The 25118-nt window shown below is 45.4% G+C and overlaps 1 protein-coding gene across 1 annotated transcript in view; it reads left to right on the forward strand.

The window, feature by feature from the left end:
- Positions 1-15831: 15831 nt before the first annotated feature.
- Positions 15832-25118, forward strand: part of LOC143290157 (UPAR/Ly6 domain-containing protein qvr-like) — a 237226-nt gene continuing 227939 nt past the window's right edge. The window contains exon 1 of the mRNA XM_076599461.1: positions 15832-16803. Coding sequence (XP_076455576.1) covers positions 16749-16803 — 55 coding nt within the window. The 5' untranslated portion in view covers positions 15832-16748. The remainder of the gene's footprint in view (positions 16804-25118) is intronic.

The raw sequence follows: 25118 nt of genomic DNA on the forward strand, positions 1-25118 counted from the left end.
CACACCATGCTCTCTCTTTCCCCCTCCTGATTGTCTGCATGCCTTGTCTGTCTGTCTCTTCTTGATATAAAATCTAGTGACACTGTATACTCTTTTACTGCTATGCTCTTTGTTTTGATTTTTCCACAATGCTTAATTGAATCATTTTATCCCCCCAGTAACCCCTCCCCCCTGCCTACTCTATCCCTCCAGTAACCCCTCCGCCTATCCTACTCTATCCCTATAGTATTCCCTCCCCCAGTTCTACACTATCCCCACCACAAGTAACCCCACCCCCTGTCTTATTCTGCCCACCAGGCTCTAGTCTATCCACCCAGTAACCCCTCCCCTGTCCTACTCTATCCCTCTAGTATTCCCTCCCCTGTCCTACACAATCCCCACCTCCAGTAACCCCTACCCTGTCCTACTCTATCCCCTAAAGTAATCCCTACCCTGTCCTCTATCCCCCAAAGTACCCCCCCATCCCACTCTATCCCCACAGTAACCCCTCCCCCTGTCCTACTCTATCCTCTAGTAACCCCTCCCCCTGTCCTACTCTATCCTCTAGTAACCCCTCTCCCTGTCCTACTCTATCCTCTAGTAACCCCTCCCCCTGTCCTACTCTATCCTCTAGTAACCCCTCTCCCTGTCTTACTCTATCCCATAGTAACCCCTCTCCCTGTCCTACTCTATCCCCGAGTAACCCCTCTCCCTGTCCTACTCTATCCCCGAGTAACCCCTCTCCCTGTCCTACTCTATCCCCCAAAGTACCCCCCAACCCCACTCTATCCCCACAGTAACCCCTACCCCTGCCCTGCTCTATCCCCTAGTAACCCCTCCCCCTGCCCTACTCTATCCCCTAGTAACCCCTCTCCCTGTCCTACTCTATCCCCGAGTAACCCCTCTCCCTGTCCTACTCTATCCCCGAGTAACCCCTCTCCCTGTCCTACTCTATCCCCCAAAGTGCCCCCCAACCCCACTCTATCCCCACAGTAACCCCTCCCCCTGTCCTACTCTATCCCCTAGTAACCCCTCTCCCTGTCCTACTCTATCCCCAAAAGTACCCCCCAACCCCACTCTATCCCAACGGTAACCCCTACCCCTGCCCTGCTCTATCCCCTAGTAACCCCTCCCCCTGCCCTACTCTATCCCCTAGTAACCCCTCTCCCTGTCCTACTCTATCCCCGAGTAACCCCTCTCCCTGTCCTACTCTATCCCCGAGTAACCCCTCTCCCTGTCCTACTCTATCCCCTAGTAACCCCTCTCCCTGTCCTACTCTATCCCCCAAAGTACCCCCCAACCCCACTCTATCCCCACAGTAACCCCTACCCCTGCCCTGCTCTATCCCCTAGTAACCCCTCCCCCTGCCCTACTCTATCCCCTAGTAACCCCTCTCCCTGTCCTACTCTATCCCCTAGTAACCCCCCCCCTGCCCTACTCTATCCCCTAGTAACCCCTCCCCCTGCCCTACTCTATCCCCGAGTAACCCCTCTCCCTGTCCTACTCTATCCCCCAAAGTACCCCCCAACCCCACTCTATCCCCACAGTAACCCCTACCCCTGCCCTGCTCTATCCCCTAGTAACCCCTCCCCCTGCCCTACTCTATCCCCTAGTAACCCCTCTCCCTGTCCTACTCTATCCCCGAGTAACCCCTCTCCCTGTCCTACTCTATCCCCGAGTAACCCCTCTCCCTGTCCTACTCTATCCCCCAAAGTACCCCCCAACCCCACTCTATCCCCACAGTAACCCCTACCCCTGCCCTGCTCTATCCCCTAGTAACCCCTCCCCCTGCCCTACTCTATCCCCTAGTAACCCCTCTCCCTGTCCTACTCTATCCCCGAGTAACCCCTCTCCCTGTCCTACTCTATCCCCTAGTAACCCCTCTCCCTGTCCTACTCTATCCCCCAAAGTACCCCCCAACCCCACTCTATCCCCACAGTAACCCCTACCCCTGCCCTGCTCTATCCCTTAGTAACCCCTCCCCCTGCCCTACTCTATCCCCTAGTAACCCCTCTCCCTGTCCTACTCTATCCCCTAGTAACCCCCCCCCCCCCCTGCCCTACTCAATCCCCTAGTAACCCCTCCCCCTGCCCTACTCTATCCCCGAGTAACCCCTCTCCCTGTCCTACTCTATCCCCCAAAGTACCCCCCAACCCCACTCTATCCCCACAGTAACCCCTCCCCCTGCCCTACTCTATCCCCAGCCCCCAGTAACCTCTCCCCTTCTCATACTCTATTCGCACCCCCAGTAATCTCTTCCCTTGTTATACTCTATCCGCACCCCCGCTCCTGCCCTACTCGATCCCCCCAGTAACCTTCCCCCTGTGACCAAGAAGAGGTGTAACCGCACCAAGCTGTAAGGCCCAGAGGTTGGCATGCGTCAAAAAGAGGAAGGAGGCGTTCACGAAGAAACTGTAGGAGGAGGAGGAGGAGACTGGTCTCACTGTACTGGTTTGATTGACTGACTTCGAACAAAGATAACTAGTTTCACACACGAGGCTGTCTTGCCAGTCTTAACACACACACATTCACACCCACACAAAAACACAGCAAATTCTTCCCGCGACTCTTTCCTCCTGCCCCACCTCTATCCCTGCAGTTATTGCGTGTTATCGAACGACGGGGGTCGTCCTGTCTGGTGGTGTACAAACCTTTCATGTTCCTGGGAATCTCTCTCTCTCTCTCTCTCTCTCTCTCTCTCGCAGGAATGAGTTACCGGTCACCGTGTGGAACGGACGTGTTTTTGATCGCTCTGTTTTGTTGTGTTTAACGGTGTAAGAGGACGTTATTTGTGATATTTTTTGTGGGTGGTTTTATCAACAAGATGTGACTGCTATGGTGTGATTATAATGAATCAATGAATAAGGTATGGACTGTAATTGGAGCTTGATTATCTACATGGAATAATGAAGAAAATTTGTCCCGACGTTTGTTCAGTGGTGTCCAGTGTGAAACACTGTGAAAGCTCCCGTACCGTATGTGCAGTTTGTTTTGTCGTCAGCGTGACCTGTGCGCCCTGAATACGGACAGCCGCTTCACATTGTGTGATTTGTGATCTGCGTCATGAATCATTAACTTTTCCTTGCCCCGTGCCGAGTGGCATGAACAATATATTATGATACACAGTCATGCTAATCATATGTTGATGTTTCTTTATCTAATGGATTGCAGCGTTGAGATCAGTTTCAGTTTCAGTAGCTCAAGGAGGCGTCACTGCGTTCGGACAAAACCATATACGCTACACCACATCTGCCAAGCAGATGCCTGACCAGCAGCGTAACCCAATGCGCTTAGTCAGGCCTCGAGAAAAAAAAAGAAAAAAAAAGAAAGGTGAATAAATAATAGATAAGCTTACATAAATAAATAAATTATAATTATAATATAGAAAAAGGTAGTAATAATAATAATAATAAAAATAAATAAATAAGACAACAATGATGATAAATAAGCAAATAAATGTAAAACATGAAGACACACATTCACACATACAACCACACATGCATAACAGATATGCACCAAACATGCAGTTTCACAGATATGAAAGCACAGTCTATTACATATAAACGTACATGAGCTCCAACACACACACACACACACCACACACATTACCCTGCACCACCTCTACCCCCCTCCACACACTCATTTCTAGTCTACGTATCGCAGCTTCCACGACACACACACACACACACACAGATGAACACTTACTTGTACAAGCACACACACACGCCCATATCTCCCACCCCCAACCCCACACACATATATACAAAGATATATATATATATATATATACACGTTCCAATATCCTGTTGCTCCCACAGTGTAGGCATGCATACACTCACATACCTCATCCTCTACCCCACCTCCCCCCCGGGCCCCCACCTCCCCCTCACACACACACACACACACACACACAGGCTGCTACTGATTGGCCCCAAGAGGGATGGGAAAAGATCTCTGATGCTAATGTCACTTCAAGTGGAAAGAAGTTAAACTGAACACACACACACACACACACACACACACACACACGCACGTGCATAGAACTCTCCTGACACTTGTGTACACTTACACTCTCGCGCATGCACAAACGCACTCAAAAGCACAGACCCACACACGCACAGAGGCTGCCACTGATTGGCCGCAAGAGGGATGGGAAAAGATCTCTGATGCCAAGAACGTGGCGTCCAGTGTGTTGCTCAGTATATTGTATTTGGAAAAGCCCACAGAGACTCTGTTCCGTTTTGAAGAAATTTGTGCAGTGTTTGGTTTGGAAATGTTGGTTGAGATAAGAGACTGTAAATTACAGCCGACAATAGATGACCTACAAAAACGATTTTCCTGTCCATAAATAGAACTTGTTGCATGGACGAATTGCTTGTCTTATTGTTATGCATCAATTACCGATACATTCATACTAACAGAAAAGAACGATTATGATTACGATGACAACCCCCTCTTCTTTCCCCTGTGGTTTGAAGACACGGTTCCCACCAATCTGGCCAAGACTGTCATAAGACTGTTCAGTAAACAGTCTAAACGTGTGACCCTGTCCTTATATTACACTCGGCAAGGCTCAGGAACCTTATTGTGTCAGGGAAGTGACTGTGTTAAATGGGACACAGAGGAATGTGAATTTTTGAAAGACACTGTGTATGAGTATTGTAAAAAGCAAGCATGCCTTTCAGACTGCAATACTCTCGATACCACTGACCTTCGTGACAGTAACAACAGGTTAGATTTATCTCCCCCTGTGTGTACCTAGAAGGAAGTAGCCCCCCCCCCCTCCCCCCGCCAGTACCATTCACAGACGAATGGCAGTGAAATCAACTCCTGAACCATCCGAACAATTAAAACGTCATCGCAGACGAACGCTTTGCCCCACAAACTATGTTGGCAAAACTATCTTTGAAACAACTATTGAAGATCTGGCGAAAAAATGGGTCAAACTGACCTGTAGGTGGTAATTGGTCATTTGGTGAAGGAATTTCCCTACGTTTCGGGCCCTAGGCCCATCTTCATGGGGAGGAAAGTAAAGAATGGAGAATAAAAGAGAGGACAAAACCAAGACAGAGATAAAATTAAAAACTGTGAGAAGTAATCAAAAAGAAAAAAGGACAAAAAAGAAAAGAGAAAAAGGTGAGTAATGTTTACAAAGCAAAAGAAGGAGTGGTGGTGGTGGTTAAACACTAGAGGGGGTGGGTGGAAGGGGAGGAGGAGGGTTGTGGTTGAGGATCTGATGAACAGCCAAGCCGATTGTGAGATTCATTTTGAATCCAGTCTAGAAGGCTCAAGTTTCCATTTAGAATGAAATCAAATACCACATTGACCATAAGGTTGAGTCCTTACACTCTGCTCTTGACAGTCTAAAAACCATTATCTCTGACGTCAGTTCCGGAGTAACCAGCCTGCCAAAAGAAAATCATTCACTAAAAACACAATTTGGGACGCTTCATTCAGAAATAAACAACCGAAGAAAAAATCTACCTCATCATGTCGTACTTCAACCCAGTGTCGTCTGTCTGACAGTAATGCTTCAGAGAAGTATTTTGACCAACAGACCCGAATCCTGTCAGTCTCTGATGACCACCGTTCTGGTCCATCAACGGCACAGTCCACAGTATCTGGTGATTCCTTGCCACAGAAAGATGCTAGTGATGAGGTTTGTCTTGAAAGCACACCTCAGTTTGTTTCGGCAGTTCATCAGATCAACACTGAAAACATAGATGCACCTGTACAAAATCGGTTTGACGTTCTGTCCGAATTCAGCCAGCAACAACCTGTTGACAGTAGTCACAGAGTCTCACGCTCTCCCAAAATCAAAAGTACCCCAGATACCTCTACACGATGTTAAAATACTGAATCAAAAGATGTCCCCAGAGAAAGTACTGAGTGAAATAAACATCCCCGCCGATTCTTCCTCGTTACTGATAGGGGACTCTGTTATAAGATATGTGAACCCAAAGAGACTACACACATACAATGACCCACTCTTCAAAATATGTATTCCTGGACTAACAGCCACTGATCTCACCCAGTGGTTAAAGTACTCAGAAAAGAAAGACCATATTCACACTGATATTGTCCATGTTGGGGTAAATGATTGTCCAGCGGGACCAATCTCAACACAAAACTGGTGTACCAGTTGTTTCCCTCAGCATACATAGCATTAAGCTCCATTCTCCCTGCTAGAGGTCAAAATCAACTGAATATCGCCATCAGACAGAAGTTTATATTCTGCCTGCACGAGCATGAAGGTGGACGTGATTGACTACTACAGTGCCTTTGTGACTCAAAACGGGCATCACGTCAGGCATTGCATAATGATGCCACTCACCCCAGTAGGAGAGGGAGGGCCTGCCTTGCCGTCAACTTCAAGAAAGTTCTCCCTCAGTCTGGGCTTGCAGACAGCAACAACCGCCCTGAAGACGTGGGCCCCTCACGTCCTACCACAGGTCACAGGGATGAAGGGAGATCCCCGCACTTCAACAGTGGAGCAGCTTCCTCACACTGCTCTCAGCACGCAGACTCTACAGACACGGGTTCTCCTCCCTTGACATCCATTGCCCACTTCCCCCCTCTGCCGTCCCGGAATGACCGGCGTGTCACCTTCAGTTAGGCACGTCCACCTCAGCGAGTCCGGCCCCAGGACCGTACACTTACAGACTGGATGGCGGATGATGTAGGGGAAGATGTACCTCCCCCTCAAGTTAGACGATCCCAGGCAAACAAACCCATACCCAATGGCTTTTCATCCTTCCCACATGCCCCTCCTCCTTACTCTCTCCCACGTCACATAACTCCTTATATCCCACATCCCAGATTCCCAGACCCATTCCCTTTCCCTCCCTTCAGTACCCACAGTGGAGGGTTCACACACAGTCAGTACCCAGGACCAGGTGCCATGGACTTCACACCTACACCACAGGGCGGATCCATGTGCGACAACCACAACTGGCTCCCACACAGCCCTGTTGGCCAGTGTGCACAGCAGCTGGTCAACCTGGCGTCACAGCTGGTGTACGACCGAGACCGTCAACGACCGACGCCACCATGGTAGCCATGGAGCATTGGGCTGCTAATATATACTGACATGTTCTGTGTACGGTATGGCTACACTTGTGTGCCATATATGCGGTCTATGACAATGCGGCATATACAGGACTGAGAGGTCGCTATTATGCTCTGTATAAACAGACATTATTCATATGTCTTTTCATTTAATGTTAAACTAAAAAAAAGAAAAAAAAAGAATGTATTTCACGTTGTTCATATATTGTGACTTCATTGCCAACTCAGGCCGGTTTTCACACTCGGGTTGGGACGGTTTAATACTGCACGTTACTCTCTGCTCAATAGAATTAAGCATTTCCTTAATCAATATACCCGTAAATTGAATTGTTTTTTCATGCATACATCCAACCTGATATTGACTATGCATCAACATGCAGGGACGGGGCTAGTAAAAATTGCATAAAACCTCTCGAAAGTATATACAGACGTTCCCTTAAGCTCATTCTCCTTAAATCTTCTATTCAAGGAAATGACTATGTTGAACTAAATACCTTCCCCTTTCATCTTAAAAGTCGCTTTAACAAGGGTGTTTTTATGTTCAAAATTATGAAGAAATTTGCACCGCCATATCTTTATAGGAAATTCCCGGAAAAAATCATTCGTAGCAAGAGTACCATTTTTACCCCTCGTCCAGAACTAACCCTTTCATGTCGTCTCTCACTTATTCTGGTGGTAAACTGTGGAATGAAATCTTTCCTAAACTTTTGCTGGCTGTGTGTACATGAACACGTGTATGTGTTTGTGTGTACACACGCTTGTTTATGTCTGGTAGTGTGAGCTCTACTGAGTCAGCATTCTTCTTCCTTTTCTTCTCGTCGTCATCATCATTATATTCCTCTCTTGTTGCATTCTCTACCACTTAGTCAAAAGTACATTGCTAATGGTAAGGACATCTTCGGAAAAAAGACATAAAATTATCATTTCATACAATAGACTAGAACACACATGTCAGACTTGATTTCTCACAAAACAACGACAAAAAACTTGATCACCCACGAAACGAACATGAAAGACGATGAAAAAATTATCAGGCAGAAAGATAAAAGGTAGTCAATGTTCTGACAGTAGACAGTCAATGTTTTCCAAGCATAATGCAACGCCTCGCAACTTCCAGTCGTTTCGAAAACCCACCACCAAACCTGGCCACCAGAAGCGAGTCTCGATGTTTCCTATATTTTACCATGTAATCAGGAAATCTGAATAAATAAATAATATACAGTTTTGTCACCCCTCACCCCCCCCCCCCTCCACCCCCCACCCCCCCCCCTTTTTTTTTTTTTTTTGTGTGTGTGTGTGTGTGTGTGTGTGTGTGTGTGTGTAAGCATCGGTTTAATTTAAACATGACAGTGACAGTCAGCTTGAAAACTAGATTAGTTCTCACATTTCATACAAAATACCAGAGACGTTTTGTGTTGATAATCCATCGACGGCCGATTCTCTTGCCGCGTATACATTGTCAGTCGGCATGCAGGCGTTTTCCTCAATCGATATCTTTTTGTACTGTCCGAAGCCGTTTTACGCCTTTTGGGTCCTTTCCACTCCAGCTGAAGCCTTTTTACACTTTCTGGATTCTTTCCACTCTAGCTGAAGCCTTTTTACACTTTCTGGATTCTTTCCACTCTAGCTGAAGCCTTTTTACACTTTCTGAATTCTTTCCACTCTGGCTGAATCTTTTTTTTTTTTTTTTTTTTTTTTTTTTTTACACTTTCTGAATTCTTTCCACTCTGGCTGAAGCCTTTTTACACTTTCTGAATTCTTTCTACTCTGGCTGAAGCCTTTTTTACACTTTCTGAATTCTTTCCACTCTGGCTGAAGCCTTTTTACGCCGCCTGCAGCCGTTTTACGCCTTAAAAAATGTCTGGAACTTTTAAACGCATTGTGGAGTCATTCTACGTTGGTTGATGCTTTTCTTTCTTTCTTCTTTCTTCTTCTTCTTCTTCTTCTTCTTTTTTTTAATTTTTTTTTTTACATTGTCTGAAGCCTTTTACGCCTTTTTCGCTATCTGACGCTTTATTCAAAACCCTGTCTGAAGCCTTTAACACTGTCCGAAGCTCTGACTGAAGGATTTTAATGTTGTCTTAAACAAGATAAAACGTTGGCGTCACAAGGCTCCAGTAAGAGCTTCATACAGCGTTAAAAGGCTTCAGACAAAGCTTGAGATGGCATTAAAAGACTTCAGAAGATTAATTCCTTTAGACTCTTAATGCTTTGGTTATCTTCATGTTGCCCAAATTCTCAAGCTTCTTAACTTGATCTCAACGATCTTCGGAATGTCTCCAACTCTATTCACGCTATATCAGAGTTCTTTAAAACGTCTCAAGCTTTTTCACACTAGCTCAAAGCTTTTTTCAGTATCACACAACTTTTTACAACGTGTTAGATTTCGTCACACTGTTTCGAAGCCATTTATACTGTCTCAAATATATTTACACAGTTACAAAACTCTTTTTACGTGTTATCCAAACATTGTCTCGAAGCTATTCATACAGGTTAAAAGGTTTTACATTTATTTCAGAGATTTTTACAGTCTGAAAGATCTTCACTCTGTCTCGGATAAGTTTTTAAACTATCTGAAACCTCTTTACACTGTCTCGAAGCTATCTGCATTATCTCAAGGATCTTAACACAGTCTTTAAGATTCCCCACACTATCTCAAAAACCTCTTAAACTTGTCTCTAACTTATTTATACTGTCTCAAAAATCTTCATTTTGTATAGAAGCACTTCACACTTGCCTCATATCTGTATACACTCACATCGTCACCAATCTCTGTACCCTGTCCCTGTATTCCTGCCGCAAAGCTCAGGATGTCATCTAAAATCTTTTCAAACTGTCAAACTCCTCTCTGACTCGAACGTCTTCACGCTGTCTCAGACAGCATCTCACCGTCTTTGATCACTTTGCACTGTCTCAAACACTCATACAGTGTCGAATTTCCCAACACTGTCTCAAATCTGTTCACACTGTCTCAAATCTGTTCACACTGTCTCAGAAATTTTCACGCTGTCTGGAACGTTTTCATACTGTCTCAGATCTCACCACACTATCTCAGATCTCACCACACTATCTCAGATCTCATTCCTTCACACTATCTCGAACATTTTCTTATTGCCTCAGATCTCATCACCGACTCAAAGCTCTTCACACTGCCTGAAAAGCTCTTTACACGGCCTCAAAAGCTCCTTACACTTTCTGAGTCCTATTTACAAATGTCCCCACGAGTGGAACCAGCTAGGTCTCTGAGCAGAGTTGCAATAACACCCTCCACAACATGGGTCAATTGATGTGCACTGAATGGATGGCACAGGAAGCCCACGCCAAAACACTTACTGTGACCTGATCCAGTTCTCGTGGCTGCCGTGAGCCTATTACTTGGCTAGGAATAACATACTGTAAACTCACAAAATGCGATAAAGACCAGTTTGTTTTGACTTACTGGGGCGTTCATTGTATGTTGACTCGCTAAATGAAGCGGTTAGATATCTGCAGTTATCATTATTATCATTTTGACGGGCGCAATAGCCGAGTGGTTAAAGCGTTGGACTTTCAATCTGAGGGTCCCGGGTTCGAATCTTGGTAACGGCACCCGGTGGATAAATGGTGGAGGTTTTTCCGATCTCCCAGGTCAACATATGTGCAGACCTGCTAGTGCCTGAACCCCCTTCGTGTGTATACGCAAGCATAAGATCAAATACGCACGTTAAAGATCCTGTAAACCATGTCAGCATTCGGTGGGTTATGGAAATAAGAACATTCCGAGCATGCACATCCTCGAAAACGGAGAATGGCTGCCTACATGGCGGGGTGAAAACGGTTATACACGGAAAAGCCCGCACGTGTACATACGAGTGAACGTGAGAATTGCAGCTCACGAACGAAGAAGAAGAAGTATTATCATTATTATTTTCATGATGGTGATTTATATTACTTGTATAGCGTCAACTCCCCAAATACGGCCTCTAAGCAGTTCACATCTATCATCATTATTATCAATGTTTTGCTTTTTATGTGTGGTTTCATGTAACTTTGCATGCGTGTCTTATGAACCTTGTGAAGGTTTAATTGACATTAGAATTGATTCTGATTCTGATTCTGATTCATGAAACAGTTCAGTTCAGTTCAGGTCAGATCGGTTCCAGAAGCCGTCAGTGCATTTGAACAAATCCATAAGGCAGATGTCTGACCAGCAGTGTAACCCGACATGCTCAGCAAAGCCTTGAGGGAAAATACAGTAAAATGAAACAAAGATAGATAAACAGGTAATTTTCAAAACGAAAAAGAACGAAAAAAAGAATAAATAGATAAATGCAGAAATAAATGAAAATATAGAGATAGAATAAGTTAATAAGTAAGTAACCAATAGAACATAAACAGAGAAAACATACAAAAGGGAAGATAAGAAGAAAATAAAATGATAACAAGGCTATGAACAACGACAATGAACAATGACAATGATAATATAAATAACTATTTTTTAGTGTGCAAGTTTGTCACTTGCACCCACCCCCCTTCACCCATCTCTATTTTTCTCATCTTCATCCCCACTCTTTCCGCAGTTCATTCTTTGAGGTTGGACCAACAACTTGCTCCCCTCCCCTCATGTCCACCCGCCCCCACCTCCACCTTCTCTGCTCCACACTGTGATAGGAGTCACTGGTTCTCAGGAAAACGATGGAGTTATACACATAAGTCTTAATATGGTCTCGATTCAACAGATTCAAAATGAAAAGCCAGAATACTAAACTACACTTGTTTATAAACATATATATATTGTTTTGTTATGTTATATCAAGCTTTATTGAATCACAACAGATTCCTTTGCACGAAATCCAGGCTGCTCGCATTGAAAGAGTGCATCTTCGGAAGCCTGACGCCACTAAGGTTTTCTTCCCTTTTCTTCTTTTGTTTCTGTTTGCTATTATCTTTCTTTTTATCTTCTTTCTCTTATCTGTGTATGTGGATTTTTTCAGACTGTTGCCAAGGGCAACTCTTTCGCTGCCGTGGGTTGTTTTATGAGCGCATACTACACATGGGGTCCCGGCTTTCGTCTGACCTGAAAGACTAGCACACAGAGCATGCCAGATTTTACAGGACAAGGGGGAGTAAAATTCTCGGTCCTTGTTAGAATCGATCCCAGCACACTCGCTTTCGGGCACTCTGTCATTGTATCACCACTTCAGCAGCTGTACCCACATCAAACGTGTACTGTATTGCACTGCACTGTATTGTATTGTACTGCACTGCACTGCACTGCACTGCACTGTATTGTATTGTATTGTATTGTATTGCACTGCACTGTATTGTATTGTATTGTATTGTATTGCACTGCACTGCACTGTACTGTACTGTATTGTATTGTATTGTATTGCACTGCACTGCACTGTATTGTATTGTATTGTATTGTATTGCACTGCACTGCACTGCACTGTACTGTATTGTATTGTATTGCACTGCACTGTATTGTATTGTATTGCACTGCACTGCACTGTACTGTACTGTACTGTATTGTATTGCACTGTACTGTACTGTATTGTATTGTATTGTATTGCACTGCACTGCACTGTATTGTATTGTATTGTATTGTATTGCACTGCACTGCACTGTACTGTACTGTATTGTATTGTATTGCACTGCACTGCACTGCACTGTACTGTATTGTATTGTATTGCACTGTATTGTATTGTATTGTATTGCACTGCACTGTACTGTATTGTATTGTATTGCACTGCACTGCACTGCACTGCACTGTACTGTATTGTATTGTATTGTATTGCACTGCACTGCACTGCACTGTACTGTACTGTATTGTATTGTATTGTATTGCACTGTACTGTACTGTACTGTATTGTATTGTATTGTATTGCACTGCACTGCACTGCACTGTACTGTACTGTATTGTATTGTATTGTATTGCACTGCACTGCACTGCACTGTACTGTACTGTATTGTATTGTATTGCACTGCACTGCACTGTATTGTATTGTATTGTATTGTATTGTATTGCACTGCACTGCACTGCACTGTACTGTACTGTATTGCACTGCACTGCACTGTACTGTATTGTATTGTATTGTATTGTATTGCACTGCACTGCACTGTACTGTATTGTATTGTATTGTATTGTATTGTATTGCACTGCACTGCACTGTACTGTATTGTATTGTATTGCACTGCACTGCACTGCACTGTACTGTACTGTATTGCACTGCACTGCACTGTACTGTACTGTATTGTATTGTACTGCACTGCACTGCACTGCACTGTATTGTATTGTATTGTATTGTATTGCACTGCACTGCACTGTACTGTATTGTATTGTATTGCACTGCACTGCACTGTACTGTATTGTATTGTATTGTATTGTATTGCACTGCACTGCACTGTATTGTATTGTATTGTATTGTATTGTATTGCACTGCACTGCACTGTACTGTACTGTATTGTATTGTATTGTATTGTATTGCACTGCACTGCACTGTACTGTATTGTATTGTATTGTATTGCACTGCACTGCACTGTACTGTATTGTATTGTACTGTATTGTATTGTATTGCACTGCACTGCACTGTACTGTATTGTATTGTATTGTATTGTATTGCACTGCACTGCACTGCACTGCACTGTACTGTACTGTATTGCACTGCACTGCACTGCACTGTACTGTATTGCACTGCACTGCACTGTACTGTACTGTACTGTATTGTATTGTATTGCACTGCACTGCACTGCACTGTACTGTATTGTATTGTATTGCACTGCACTGTACTGTACTGTATTGTATTGTATTGCACTGCACTGTACTGTACTGTATTGCACTGCACTGCACTGTACTGTATTGTATTGTATTGCACTGCACTGCACTGTATTGTATTGTATTGTATTGTATTGTATTGCACTGCACTGTATTGTATTGTATTGTATTGTATTGTATTGATTGCACGTGTATTGTATTGTATTGTATTGTATTAGTATTGTATTGATTGCACTCATGCAGCACTGTATTGTATTGTTTTGTATTGTATTGCTGCACGTATGTATGTTTATTGTATTGTATTGTTTGCACTGCACTGTACTGTATTGTATTGTATTGTATTGTATTGCACTGTATTGTATTGTATTGTATTGCACTGCACTGTAACTGTATTGTATTGCACTGCACTGCACTGCATGGGAGTTCACTGCACTGAACTGCACTGCACTGTATTGTATTGTATTGTATTGCACTGCACTGCACTGCACTGTATTGTATTGTATTGTATTGTATTGTACTGCACTGCACTGCATTGCTTTTTGTGGGTTAGAAAAATCTCCATCCTTAACTCACCAGGCACCAGGACCAGGATTCGAACCCAGGACCCTGGGATTCAAAGTCCAACGCTTTATCCATCGACTGTTGCACCCGTCACTGGATCTACCCATCCTTGTCCGCATTTTCCTCTTCATTGCTGCTGCTGTTGTAACTGTTGTAAGTGTTGTAAGTGTTGTAAGTGACTGTTGCTGCTGCTGCTACTACACAAATCATTGCCATCACCATCACAATCATTATAGTCACCACCATTATCACCGTCATCGTCATCATGTTGTCAGCATCTTCCGTGCAGTTAGTTTTTCCATGCATCGTATTTCACGTAACACTGGCCTGTGAGTGATTTTCCTTCGTATGCCCCTGATCTTTTTAATTTTTTTAAAATTTATATATATATTATTATATATTTTTTATTTTTAATGGGGAGAGGAGGGGGAGGAGTGAGGGGGGCGGCAAACATTTCAAGTAGAAGCATCTCCCTCTCTTTGTGTTTGTGTGTGTGTGTGTGTGTGTGTGTGTGTGTGTATGTGTGTGTGTGTGAGTGCGCGCGCGCGCGCGCGCGTGTATGTGTGTGTGTGTGTGTGTGTGTGTGTGAACAGCTGTATGCCGTGATCACTGTAGTTTCTGTCAAAAGGCCAACTGATATTTTGTTGATCAAAAGAAATGTCCCTCTTCCTCATATCGCCCTTCCACCACGTGTGATTTATGATACACTATATTATTATGTGCATATAATCAAAATCATAATGCATACGATTTCAAGTAGCACGATGTACATTACTGATTAAGAATACGACGATAATCGAGAGTACGTTCTATTGTTGTTGCCAGTATGCTTGACATAATCTTGCATGGCAGAATTATATTTCAAAGGTATAATTCGTGTTCATAATGGTCATCAGTGTTATTCTTAGTAGATCTTCCATTATACTGATGACCATTTTCTGCTCTGTAACAGGTATTGATACGCAAATTGATCCATTGTTTGTGTTGAAATTGATCGCCGATATTAGTGATGTTGACTCTCTCATTCGGAACAGTTACAGTTTCAAGCAGGTGTCAAAAGCATGCGGAATAATCTTTTGATGCTACAGTCTGCACGCTTTTTACATATCCTTGAAACTGGAGCTCACCCGAACAAGTATTTGATTTTTTAAAAATCGGATTTTGCCCTTTCAAATCTCATCGACGGACGACCGTGAAAGAACGAACTTCGTCACCATGCTTGTGGCCCGCTTCACTCTGTATGAGGCAGTGTGGGAGAGAGGAAAAACGTGAATGAAATTGGGGTGCGTGCACCCAATGCTTACGCTCAGCACACACACACACACACAATGGCCAGACAGCACACAGCAACAAACAAACGCACGTGGTGGTTGTGCCAAGCGAGCGTGCGGAAAACTGGTGGGGGAATTAGTCTGCTGTGTGTGTGTGGTGAGTTGTGAGAGTGTGAGCTTGTAGCGCTTGTACTGCATGCCTGAAGCGGTCGGCTTCAAAGTCGTGTCGCTGTGCGGGCTGCACTGTTCGATATGTGTACATAGGAATTCTACGAGTGGCTTTTCCACAGCTGACTGAAGGATTTCAGCGGCCTTTTGTGTTTGGAGTGTACACCTGTGAAACACCGCGATTACCACAAGTCGACGTCAGAGACAAAGTGTACTTCTTTGGGAGTCGTAGATATGTGTGTGTGAGTGTGCGACAGTGTGCAAAAGCTGTGTGTTGTTGACCGGCTTTGGAAGATTTCCAGTCTGCGCCAGTATTTCGAGTTATTTTATTATTTTGTGTTGTTGTTGTGATTGTGACTGGTGGAACGGTAGATAAGCCATATATATATATGTGACCAGAACTTGAGTTATAGTCTTATTCCTTTCTCTGGCTCTGGACTGACAAACATCCACGGTTAAAAAGAAGCAATTGTGAAGCGTCTTTTTAAAAAGGTTTGTGGGGGGAAAAAACCCAAAGGTACTGGTGAGCTTTGGTCAACTAAGTATCAAACTTGGCTTGGAATATTTTTACACATTTTGTGTCGACTGATACAGTGTTATTTGAGGAGTGCATTTTTTTTCATGCACGTTCAAGCGGTTGGAAAAAAATTACACTTAAAAAAGTTGTACTTTAAAACTAATTGACAAAGTTTTACAATCTTGCTTTCGTGGTGGTGAAGGAAGTGTGATGATAATAGTGAACATCAACAAAACCAGATTTTGTGTGCTTACGTCGTTTTGATATACTGAACACTTAAAAGTGTGAATCTTTGGTTCGAACCGTCCTGTTCGTTTAATAATGGCAATGTGACCAAAGAGTGCGTAGCTATTGGAATTCTGAAATGAAGGACGAACTGACTTATTGGTGACGACGTTCAGTTTGCTCTAAGGCGAAGTTTGATCTAAGCATGGCTTGGTGGATTCAAGGTGGCGCATCGGTACTCATCTGTTTTCTTTTGGAAGGTGAGTCCGCTTGTTTATTTGTTCTGTTTTGTGTTAGTTTGTTTTGCAGTCCGCCTTCGTAACAAGAGGATGGTTGTTGGTTGTAGTGGTTTTGGTCGAATGTGTTTTGATGTTGTACTCGTCTGCTTTCGTTCGGATGGTGAGGAGGTTGGTTTAATCTGGTCTTTTTTCGTTTTATCAACTACTCCTCTCTGCGCCTGTCTGTCTGTCTGTCTGTCTGTCTGTCTCCTTCTTTCCACCATCTCTCTCTCTGTCTCTTTGTCTGTCTCTGTGTCTCATGTCTCCCCTTCTTTCTACCATCTCTGTCTGTCTCACTGATTCTCCCCCTCTTTCTCCAGCTCAACCCCTCTTTCTCCAGCTCTACCCCTCTCTCTCCAGCTCTACCCCTCTCTCTCCCTCACTTCACCCTCTCTCTCTCTCTTTCCCCAGCTCTACCCCTCTCTCCCTCTCTCCACCTTCTCTCTCTCTCTTTTCCCAGCTCTACCTCTCTCTCTCCACCCTCTCTCTTTTCCCAGCGCTACCCCTCTCTCTCCCTCTCTCCACCCTCTCCCTCTCTTTCCCCAGCTCTACCCCTCTCTCTCCCTCTCTCCACCCTCTCCCTCTCTTTTCCCAGCTCTACCCCTCTCTCTCCCTCTCTCCACCCTCTCTCTCTCTTTTCCCAGCTCTACCCCTCTCTCTCCCTCTCTCCACCCTCTCCCTCTCTTTTCCCAGCTCTACCCCTCTCTCTCCCTCTCTCCACCCTCTCCCTCTCTTTCCCCAGCTCTACCCCTCTCTCTCCCTCACTTTACCCTCTCTCTCTCTTTCCCCAGCTCTACCCCTCTCTCTCCCTCTCTCTCTTTCCCCAGCTCTACACCTCTCTCCATCCTCTCTCTCTTTTTCCAGCTCTACCCCTCTCCCTCTCTCCACCCTCTCTCTCTTTCCCCAGCTCTACCCTTCTCTCTCCCTCTCTCCACCCTCTCTCTCTTTTTCCAGCTCTACCCCTCTCCCTCTCTCCACCCTGTCTCTCTTTCCCCAGCTCTACCCTTCTCTCTCTCCACCCTCTCTTTCCCCAGCTCTACCCCTCTCTCTCCCTCTCTCTCTTTCCCCAACTCTACCCCTCTCTCTCCCTCTCTCTCTTTCCCCAGCTCTACCCCCTCTCTCCCTCTCTCCCTCTCTCTCTTTCCCCAGCTCTACCCCCTCTCTCTCCCTCTCTCTCTTTCCCAGCTTTACCCGTCTCTCTCCCTCTCTCTCTTTCCCCAGCTCTACCCCTCTCTCTCCCTCTCTCTCTTTCCCCAGCTCTACCCCTCTCTCTCCCTCTCTCTTTTCCCAGCTCTACCCGTCTCTCTCCCTCTCTCTTTTTCCCCAGCTCTAACCCTCTCTCTCCCTCTCTCTCTTTCCCCAGCTCTAACCCTCTCTCTCCCTATCTCTCTTTTCCCAGCTCTACCCCTCTCTCTCCCTCTCTCTTTTCCCAGCTCTACCCGTCTCTCTCCCTCTCTCTTTTTCCCCAGCTCTAACCCTCTCTCTCCCTATCTCTCTTTTCCCAGCTCTACCCCTCTCTCTCCCTCTCTCTTTTCCCAGCTCTACCCGTCTCTCTCCCTCTCTCTCTTTCCCCAGCTCTACCCCTCTCTCTCCCTCTCTGCTTCCGTTCCGTACAGATGTGAGCGATGTTGTGTCTCTCAGTTTGACGCTGTGTTATACTCGTACATTATACATGTATTAAGTATTCAGTATAACTACATTTATATGCTTACATGTTTGTGTGTCTCTTAGAACAACAGCAGATGTGTAAGTCGGCCAAAGTGCTAATATCTTCACCGTTGGAAAATAAAGATTAATTAATTAATTCATTCATTCATTCATTCACTTATTCATTTCATTCATTCATTCTCTCTTTCCCCAGCTCTACCCCTCTCTCTCCCTCATTTTACCCTCTCTCTCTCTTTCCCCAGCTCTACCCCTCTCTCTCCCTCTCTCTCTTTCCCCAGCTCTACCCCTCTCTCTCCCTCTCTCTCTTTCCCCAGCTCTACCCCTCTCTCTCCCTCTCTCTCCCTCATTTTACCCTCTCTCTCTCTTTCCCCAGCTGTACCCCTCTCTCTCCCTCTCTCTCTTTCCCCAGCTCTACCCCCCTCTCTCTCTCCACCCTCTCTTTCCCCAGCTCTACCCCTCTCTCTCCCTCTCTCTCTTTCCCCAGCTCTACCCCTCTCTCTCCCTCTCTCTCTTTCCCCAGCTCTACCCCTCTCTCTCCCTCTCTCTCTTTTCCCAGCTCTACCCGTCTCTCTCCCTCTCTCTCTTTCCCCAGCTCTACCCCCCCTCTCTCTCCACCCTCTCTTTCCCCAGCTCTACCCCTCTCTCTCCCTCTCTCTTTTCCCAGCTCTACCCCTCTCTCTCCCTCTCTCTTTCCCCAGCTCTACCCCTCTCCCTCCCTCTCTTTCCCCAGCTCTACCCCTCTCCCTCCCTCTCTTTTCCCAGCTTTACCCCTCTCTCTCCCTCTCTCTCTTTTCCCAGCTCTACCCGTCTCTCTCCCTCTCTCTCTTTCCCCAGCTCTACCCCCCCTCTCTCTCCACCCTCTCTTTCCCCAGCTCTACCCCTCTCTCTCCCTCTCTCTTTCCCCAGCTCTACCCCTCTCTCTCCCTCTCTCTTTCCCCAGCTCTACCCCTCTCTCTCTTTCCCCAGCTCTACCCCTCTCTCTCCCTCTCTCTCTTTCCCCAGCTCTACCCCTCTCTCTCTTTTCCCAGCTCTACCCCTCTCTCTCCCTCTCACCACCCTCTCTCTCTCTTTCCCCAGCTCTACCCCTCTCTCTCCCTCTCTCTCTTTTCCCAGCTCTACCCCTCTCTCTCCCTCTCTCCACCCTCTCTCTCTTTCCCCAGCTCTACCGCTCTCTCTCCCTCTCTCTCTTTTCCCAGCTCTACCCCTCTCTCTCCCTCTCTCCACCCTGTCTCTCTTTCCCCAGCTCTACCCTTCTCTCTTCCTCTCTCCACCCTCTCTCTCTTTCCCCAGCTCTACCCTTCTCTCTCCCTCACTTCACCCTCTCTCTCTTTCCCCAGCTCTATCCCTCTCTCTCCCTCACTGTCTTTCCCCAGCTCTACCCCTCTCTCTCCCTCTCTCTCTTTCCCTAGCTCTACCGCTCTCTCTCCCTCTCTCTCTTTCCCCAGCTCTACCCCTCTCTCTCCCTCTCTCCACCCTGTCTCTCTTTCCCCAGCTCTACCCTTCTCTCTTCCTCTCTCCACCCTCTCTCTCTTTCCCCAGCTCTACCCTTCTCTCTCCCTCACTTCACCCTCTCTCTCTTTCCCCAGCTCTATCCCTCTCTCTCCCTCACTGTCTTTCCCCAGCTCTACCCCTCTCTCTCCCTCTCTCTCTTTCCCTAGCTCTACCCCTCTCTCTCCCTCTCTCCACCTTCTTTCTCACAGTCTTTATGATGGTCTCTCTGCCACTCCCCACCCATACCACCATCTCACCACCCTCCCTCTCTCCCCTTCTTTCCCCAGTCTCTCTCTGTCTCTCTCTCTTCCTCTCACTTCCTCAGTCCCCGTTTTCTCCTCTTTCCCACTCCAACTTCCCTTCCTCCCCAATCACACCTCCCCCCCACTCCCTGGACTCTTTCTCAATGACGACCATTGTCAAATTGGAACAGTCACTTGTCAGGCTAATAGATGTAGTTCAGTCTGACAGTGGCGGCCTGAGACTGGATCGATTAATGAGCAATGTACTGCACGCCAGCTGCCATACGGACCATTATTTGATCATTACATGGAGAGAGAGAGACAGACAGACAGACAGACAGACAGACAGACAGACAGACAGACTGTGCGTATTGGCTAACTTGGTGTAAGGCGGTGTGAGTGTGTATACGGGGGAGTATACGGGGGAGTAGTGAGTGTGTGTGTCTGTGTGTGTGTGTGTGTGTGTGTGTGTGTGTATGTGTGTGTGTGTGTGTGTGTGTGTGTGTGTGTGTGTGTGTGAGGGCACTTCTCTCTGCCCCCCTCTCTCTGTGAGTGAGTGAGTGAGCAAGCGAGCGAGTGAGTGAGTGAGTGAGTGAGTGTGTGTGTGTGTGTGTGTGTGTGTGTGTGTGTGTGTGTTAATGAATGAATTATTTTTGCTTTTTTTTCTGAGAGTAATATGTTAAGCACACAAGTTTTCCCCTACACAGTCCGTGAAAACAAGACAGACAGTTAATAGGAAGAACACCAAAGAACGAAAACATATGAAAAGAGAATAACAGAAAAAAGAGAAACTAAGAACTACTGAAATGGGGAATAGAGAGAACAGGAGTTATGTTAAGTCAGAGAGAGAGAGAGAGAGAGAGAGAGAGAGAGAGAGAGAGAATTAGTTTACTCAAAATTAACAACCAGACTTATGAATCAGTCCATTAGTCAGTCACTTTATTGTATGACACAGGCAGTGCACAGAAGTTTGACTTCGACATAGAATGAAAAAAAACGCACACACACACACACACACACACACACAAAAGAAGAAAAAAAAGAAGATTTTTGACGATAGACCTATGATATCAAAATAAAAAGGGACTCCTTGAAGCGGCAAAAAACAACAGACAGACGGACAATAAGACTTGGTACAGTGGGAAGGAAAATGTGCTGTTACTAGTTTTTGTTTCACTAGATGCTGCTAGCATTCGATTTTGTTTCTCTTTTTTGTTGTCTTGTGCGTCTCATTTTATGACTCACTCACTTTCTCAGGCATGCACATACATCCCCATGCACACACACACACACACACACACACACACACACACACACACACACACACACACACACACACCAGTATATGTAAACACATACGGAATCAAACACACAAAAGAGCACACACACACACACACACACACACACACACACACATTCGTGTGGACACACACGCGCGCAAAATACATTCACACATACAGACACCCCCCACTCCCCTCTCCCCCCCACGCGCGCGCGCATGCATACAAGTATATATGCACGTTTCGTTTCGGAGAGAGATAGGGTGGATTTAGACGCGCGCACACACACACACACGTGCACGCGCGTGCACAGAGAGGTCACACACGCATGCACAGAAAATAACAATACACATACACGCGCATACACACACACGAGAGCGCGCGCACACGCACGCACACACACACATTCATACACGCAAAAGGGCACACACAAAACACTCCGATATGCTTTAGAGTATCATGGCATCCATCAAAGAGAGAATCCCAATTACCAGTTCACTAGAAGCTACCATCCACCTTCACAATAGATCAATACACATGAGTTGAACAGATGTCCTAACGAACTATGGTACATGGCAATAATTACGAAGGTGGTGTAACCGCTGGCAGAGTTCTGCATGAATGCAAGTAGGAAGTCCAAAGTGACAATCCTTCATCCACACTGTCATCGGCTAATTAGACAACTCACCGGCACGTCAATTGCAACAGTAGTGGGCAGGAGTGTTGATGGACAGACTGTTTACTGTGAGGGGAAGTGGACCTTGCGGTGACCCATCCTGTCACACGTCACGTGCCGGTCAGCCAGTCAGCCACTGGATGAAGGGGGTGGGTGGGGTAGGTTGACATGGGAGAGGGGGGTTTGGCGCTGTTTTCGCGGAGCATTGATCTGAGTTCATTGCTGGAGTTGAACAGGATTGTTTCTGCATTGCTTGTTGAGACACGCGCATCCGTACACACCCACACTCTTACACACGATCACACTCATACACACAATCATACACACTTGCATACACAAACACACAGGCACACACACACACACACACACACAGACCAGAGGGAGACAACATGTAATCAGATAGACATGGCAGCTGAATTCGATCCTGTCGCTCTCTATGATGAATATCTCGCCAGAATGCCGACACAGCCCCGACATTCTCCTTGAAACGCACGTACACGTTCTGTCTGTCTGTCTCATTCTCTCTCTCTTTCTCCATCTCCACCCCTATCACTCCCCCTTCTCTCTCTCTCTCTCTGTGTTGGTCTGTCTTCTCTCCCCCACCCATTCCCCATTCTTTCTCTTCCTCCATCCTTCTCTCCCCCTCTTTCCCCCTGTCTCTCTCTTCCTCTCGCTCCCTCTGTCTAGTTTTCTCCTCTTAACCACTCCCGACTTCCCTTCCTCCCCCATCACCCCCCCCCCTCCCCAACCCCCCCTGGTTTCTTTCTCAATGACGACCATTGTCAAATTGGAACAGTCACTTGTCAGGCTAACAGATGTGCGGTCTGACAGTTGCCTGAGAGTGGATCGATTAAAGAGCATTTCATCTCATTTGTTTCCTTTGTGTCTCTATCACTCTCTCTCTATCTGTGTTTGTCTAGTCTGGTATATTTTGTATAAGGAGTGAATCTCTCTGTGTGTGTGTGCGCGCGCGCGCGCGCACGCGTTTATGTTTCTGAAGAAGGATTTATGTCATGGGTATAATGTATTTTCTTATATGTGTGTGTGTGTGTGTGTGAAGGAGGATTAATGTCATGGCTAGAATATGTTTTCGTGTGTGTGTGTGTGTGTGTGTGTGAAGGGGGATTATGTCATGGCTAGAATGTGTTTTCCTATGTGTGTGTGTGTGTGTGTGTGAAGGAGGATTTATGTTATGGCTAGAATGTGTTTTCATGTGTGTGTGAAGGAGGATTTATGTTATGGCTGGAATGTGTTTTCATGTGTGTGTGTGTCTGAAGGAGGATTTATGTCATGGCTGGAATGTGTTTTCATAATTAAGTAACACCTGAAAAGAATCACGTGAATGGCTGATGAGCTGCAAGGAATAATAATACATGTGAAATCAGTTAAGAGAACTTTCAATTTGTTTTATTTCATTCGTTTATTTCTTTTCCTATAATGATATGATTGTTTTTGTAATGTGATAGGGTATATTTCTAGTACTGTTATTGTTGATATTCTGTTATTGCTTTCTCTCTGTGAATATTAGATAAACACGGATGAGACCACTTGCACTTCGGTGGTTTTGCAATAGTGTTTTATAGTAATTTTATGTGGAATGTGTCCATGCGTGCATATTAGCGTATATGTATTGTTATTTCCATTATCCTGTTATTATTTGCGGAATATTCCGGTAATTCTTCTCATTCGTCTTTTTTCGTTTTTGTTATGAGCAGTTTTATTTTCATTTTTTGTGTTCAAATTTTGTTTCATTAAAGGGGCAGAATTGGACAACCATTTGTCAGTCTTCTCCTTCTCTGTGTGGGGGTGGGGTGTGGGAGAGCATGCATGAGTGGCCATTATGATTTTTAGACGTGGAGTGAGCTGAAGATTGTCATTTCAATACCCCTTGCACATGCCAAATTCTTCTGTTTGAAGCTAAAGAGTCTTGAAGTCTGTATGTCTGTCTTTCAGTCTCTGTCTGTTTGTCTGTCCGTCTGTCTGTTAGTTTCATGGTATGTGTCTGTCAATCAGTGCCTTTCCGTTTCTGTGTCTGCCTGTCTCTCTCTCCGCATCTCTCTTTACATGTGTGTGTGTGTAAGTGAGTGTGTGTGTGCGTGTGTGTGTGTGTGTGTGTGTGTGTGTGTGTGTGTGTATCCACAAATATATGTGTGTGTGTATCCACAAATATGTGCGTGCGTGCGTGTGTGTGTGTGTGTGTGTGTATCCACAAATATGTGTGTGTGTATGTATCCACAAATATGTGTGTGTGTGTGTCCGTCTCGCACATACTGTCATATCTCTCACTCACTGTCGTCTCTATCTGTCTCTCTGCTTCTGCCTTCATATCTGTCTCTCTGCACATCTTTGTGTCTGTCTCTCATGATTATTATAACTTGCCATTACCCCCAACCCGTCGTTGTAGAGCATACTTAATTTCTGTCACTGTCTGGTATGGGAGTTGTGACAGGGGCCTGTAAAACGTGTGACAGAATAGAAAAGACTGACAGGGGCCTGTAAAACGTGTGACAGAATAGAAAAGACTGACAGGGGCCTGTAAAACGTGTGACAGAATAGAAAAGACTGACAGGGGCCTGTAAAACGTGTGACAGAATAGAAAAGACTGACAGGGGCCTGTAAAACATGTGACAGAATAGAAAAGACTGACAGGGGCCTGTGTGACAGAATAGAAAAGACTGACAGCACACCAACAATCGCAGTTTGTCAGCTTTCGTTTCCTCCCTCTTCCCTGGCTGTGCAGTGTTGTATATATTTGTTGGTGTATCTTTGATTTATGATGCAGTTTTGATATGGTTTGTTTCTTTTTCTTCTTTCTTGTTCGTGCCCCTTTCTGATTTTTCTTTCATTGCCCTTTCTTTTGAGGGCTAGATGAACAAAAAAGTATTGTTTGCTTTCTCGTTGTTGGCGAGCTGCACGCAGCCAACGGTTTATTCCATGCTT

This window comes from Babylonia areolata, chromosome 15 (genome assembly GCF_041734735.1).
Source record: "Babylonia areolata isolate BAREFJ2019XMU chromosome 15, ASM4173473v1, whole genome shotgun sequence".
NCBI lineage: Eukaryota > Metazoa > Mollusca > Gastropoda > Neogastropoda > Buccinidae > Babylonia > Babylonia areolata.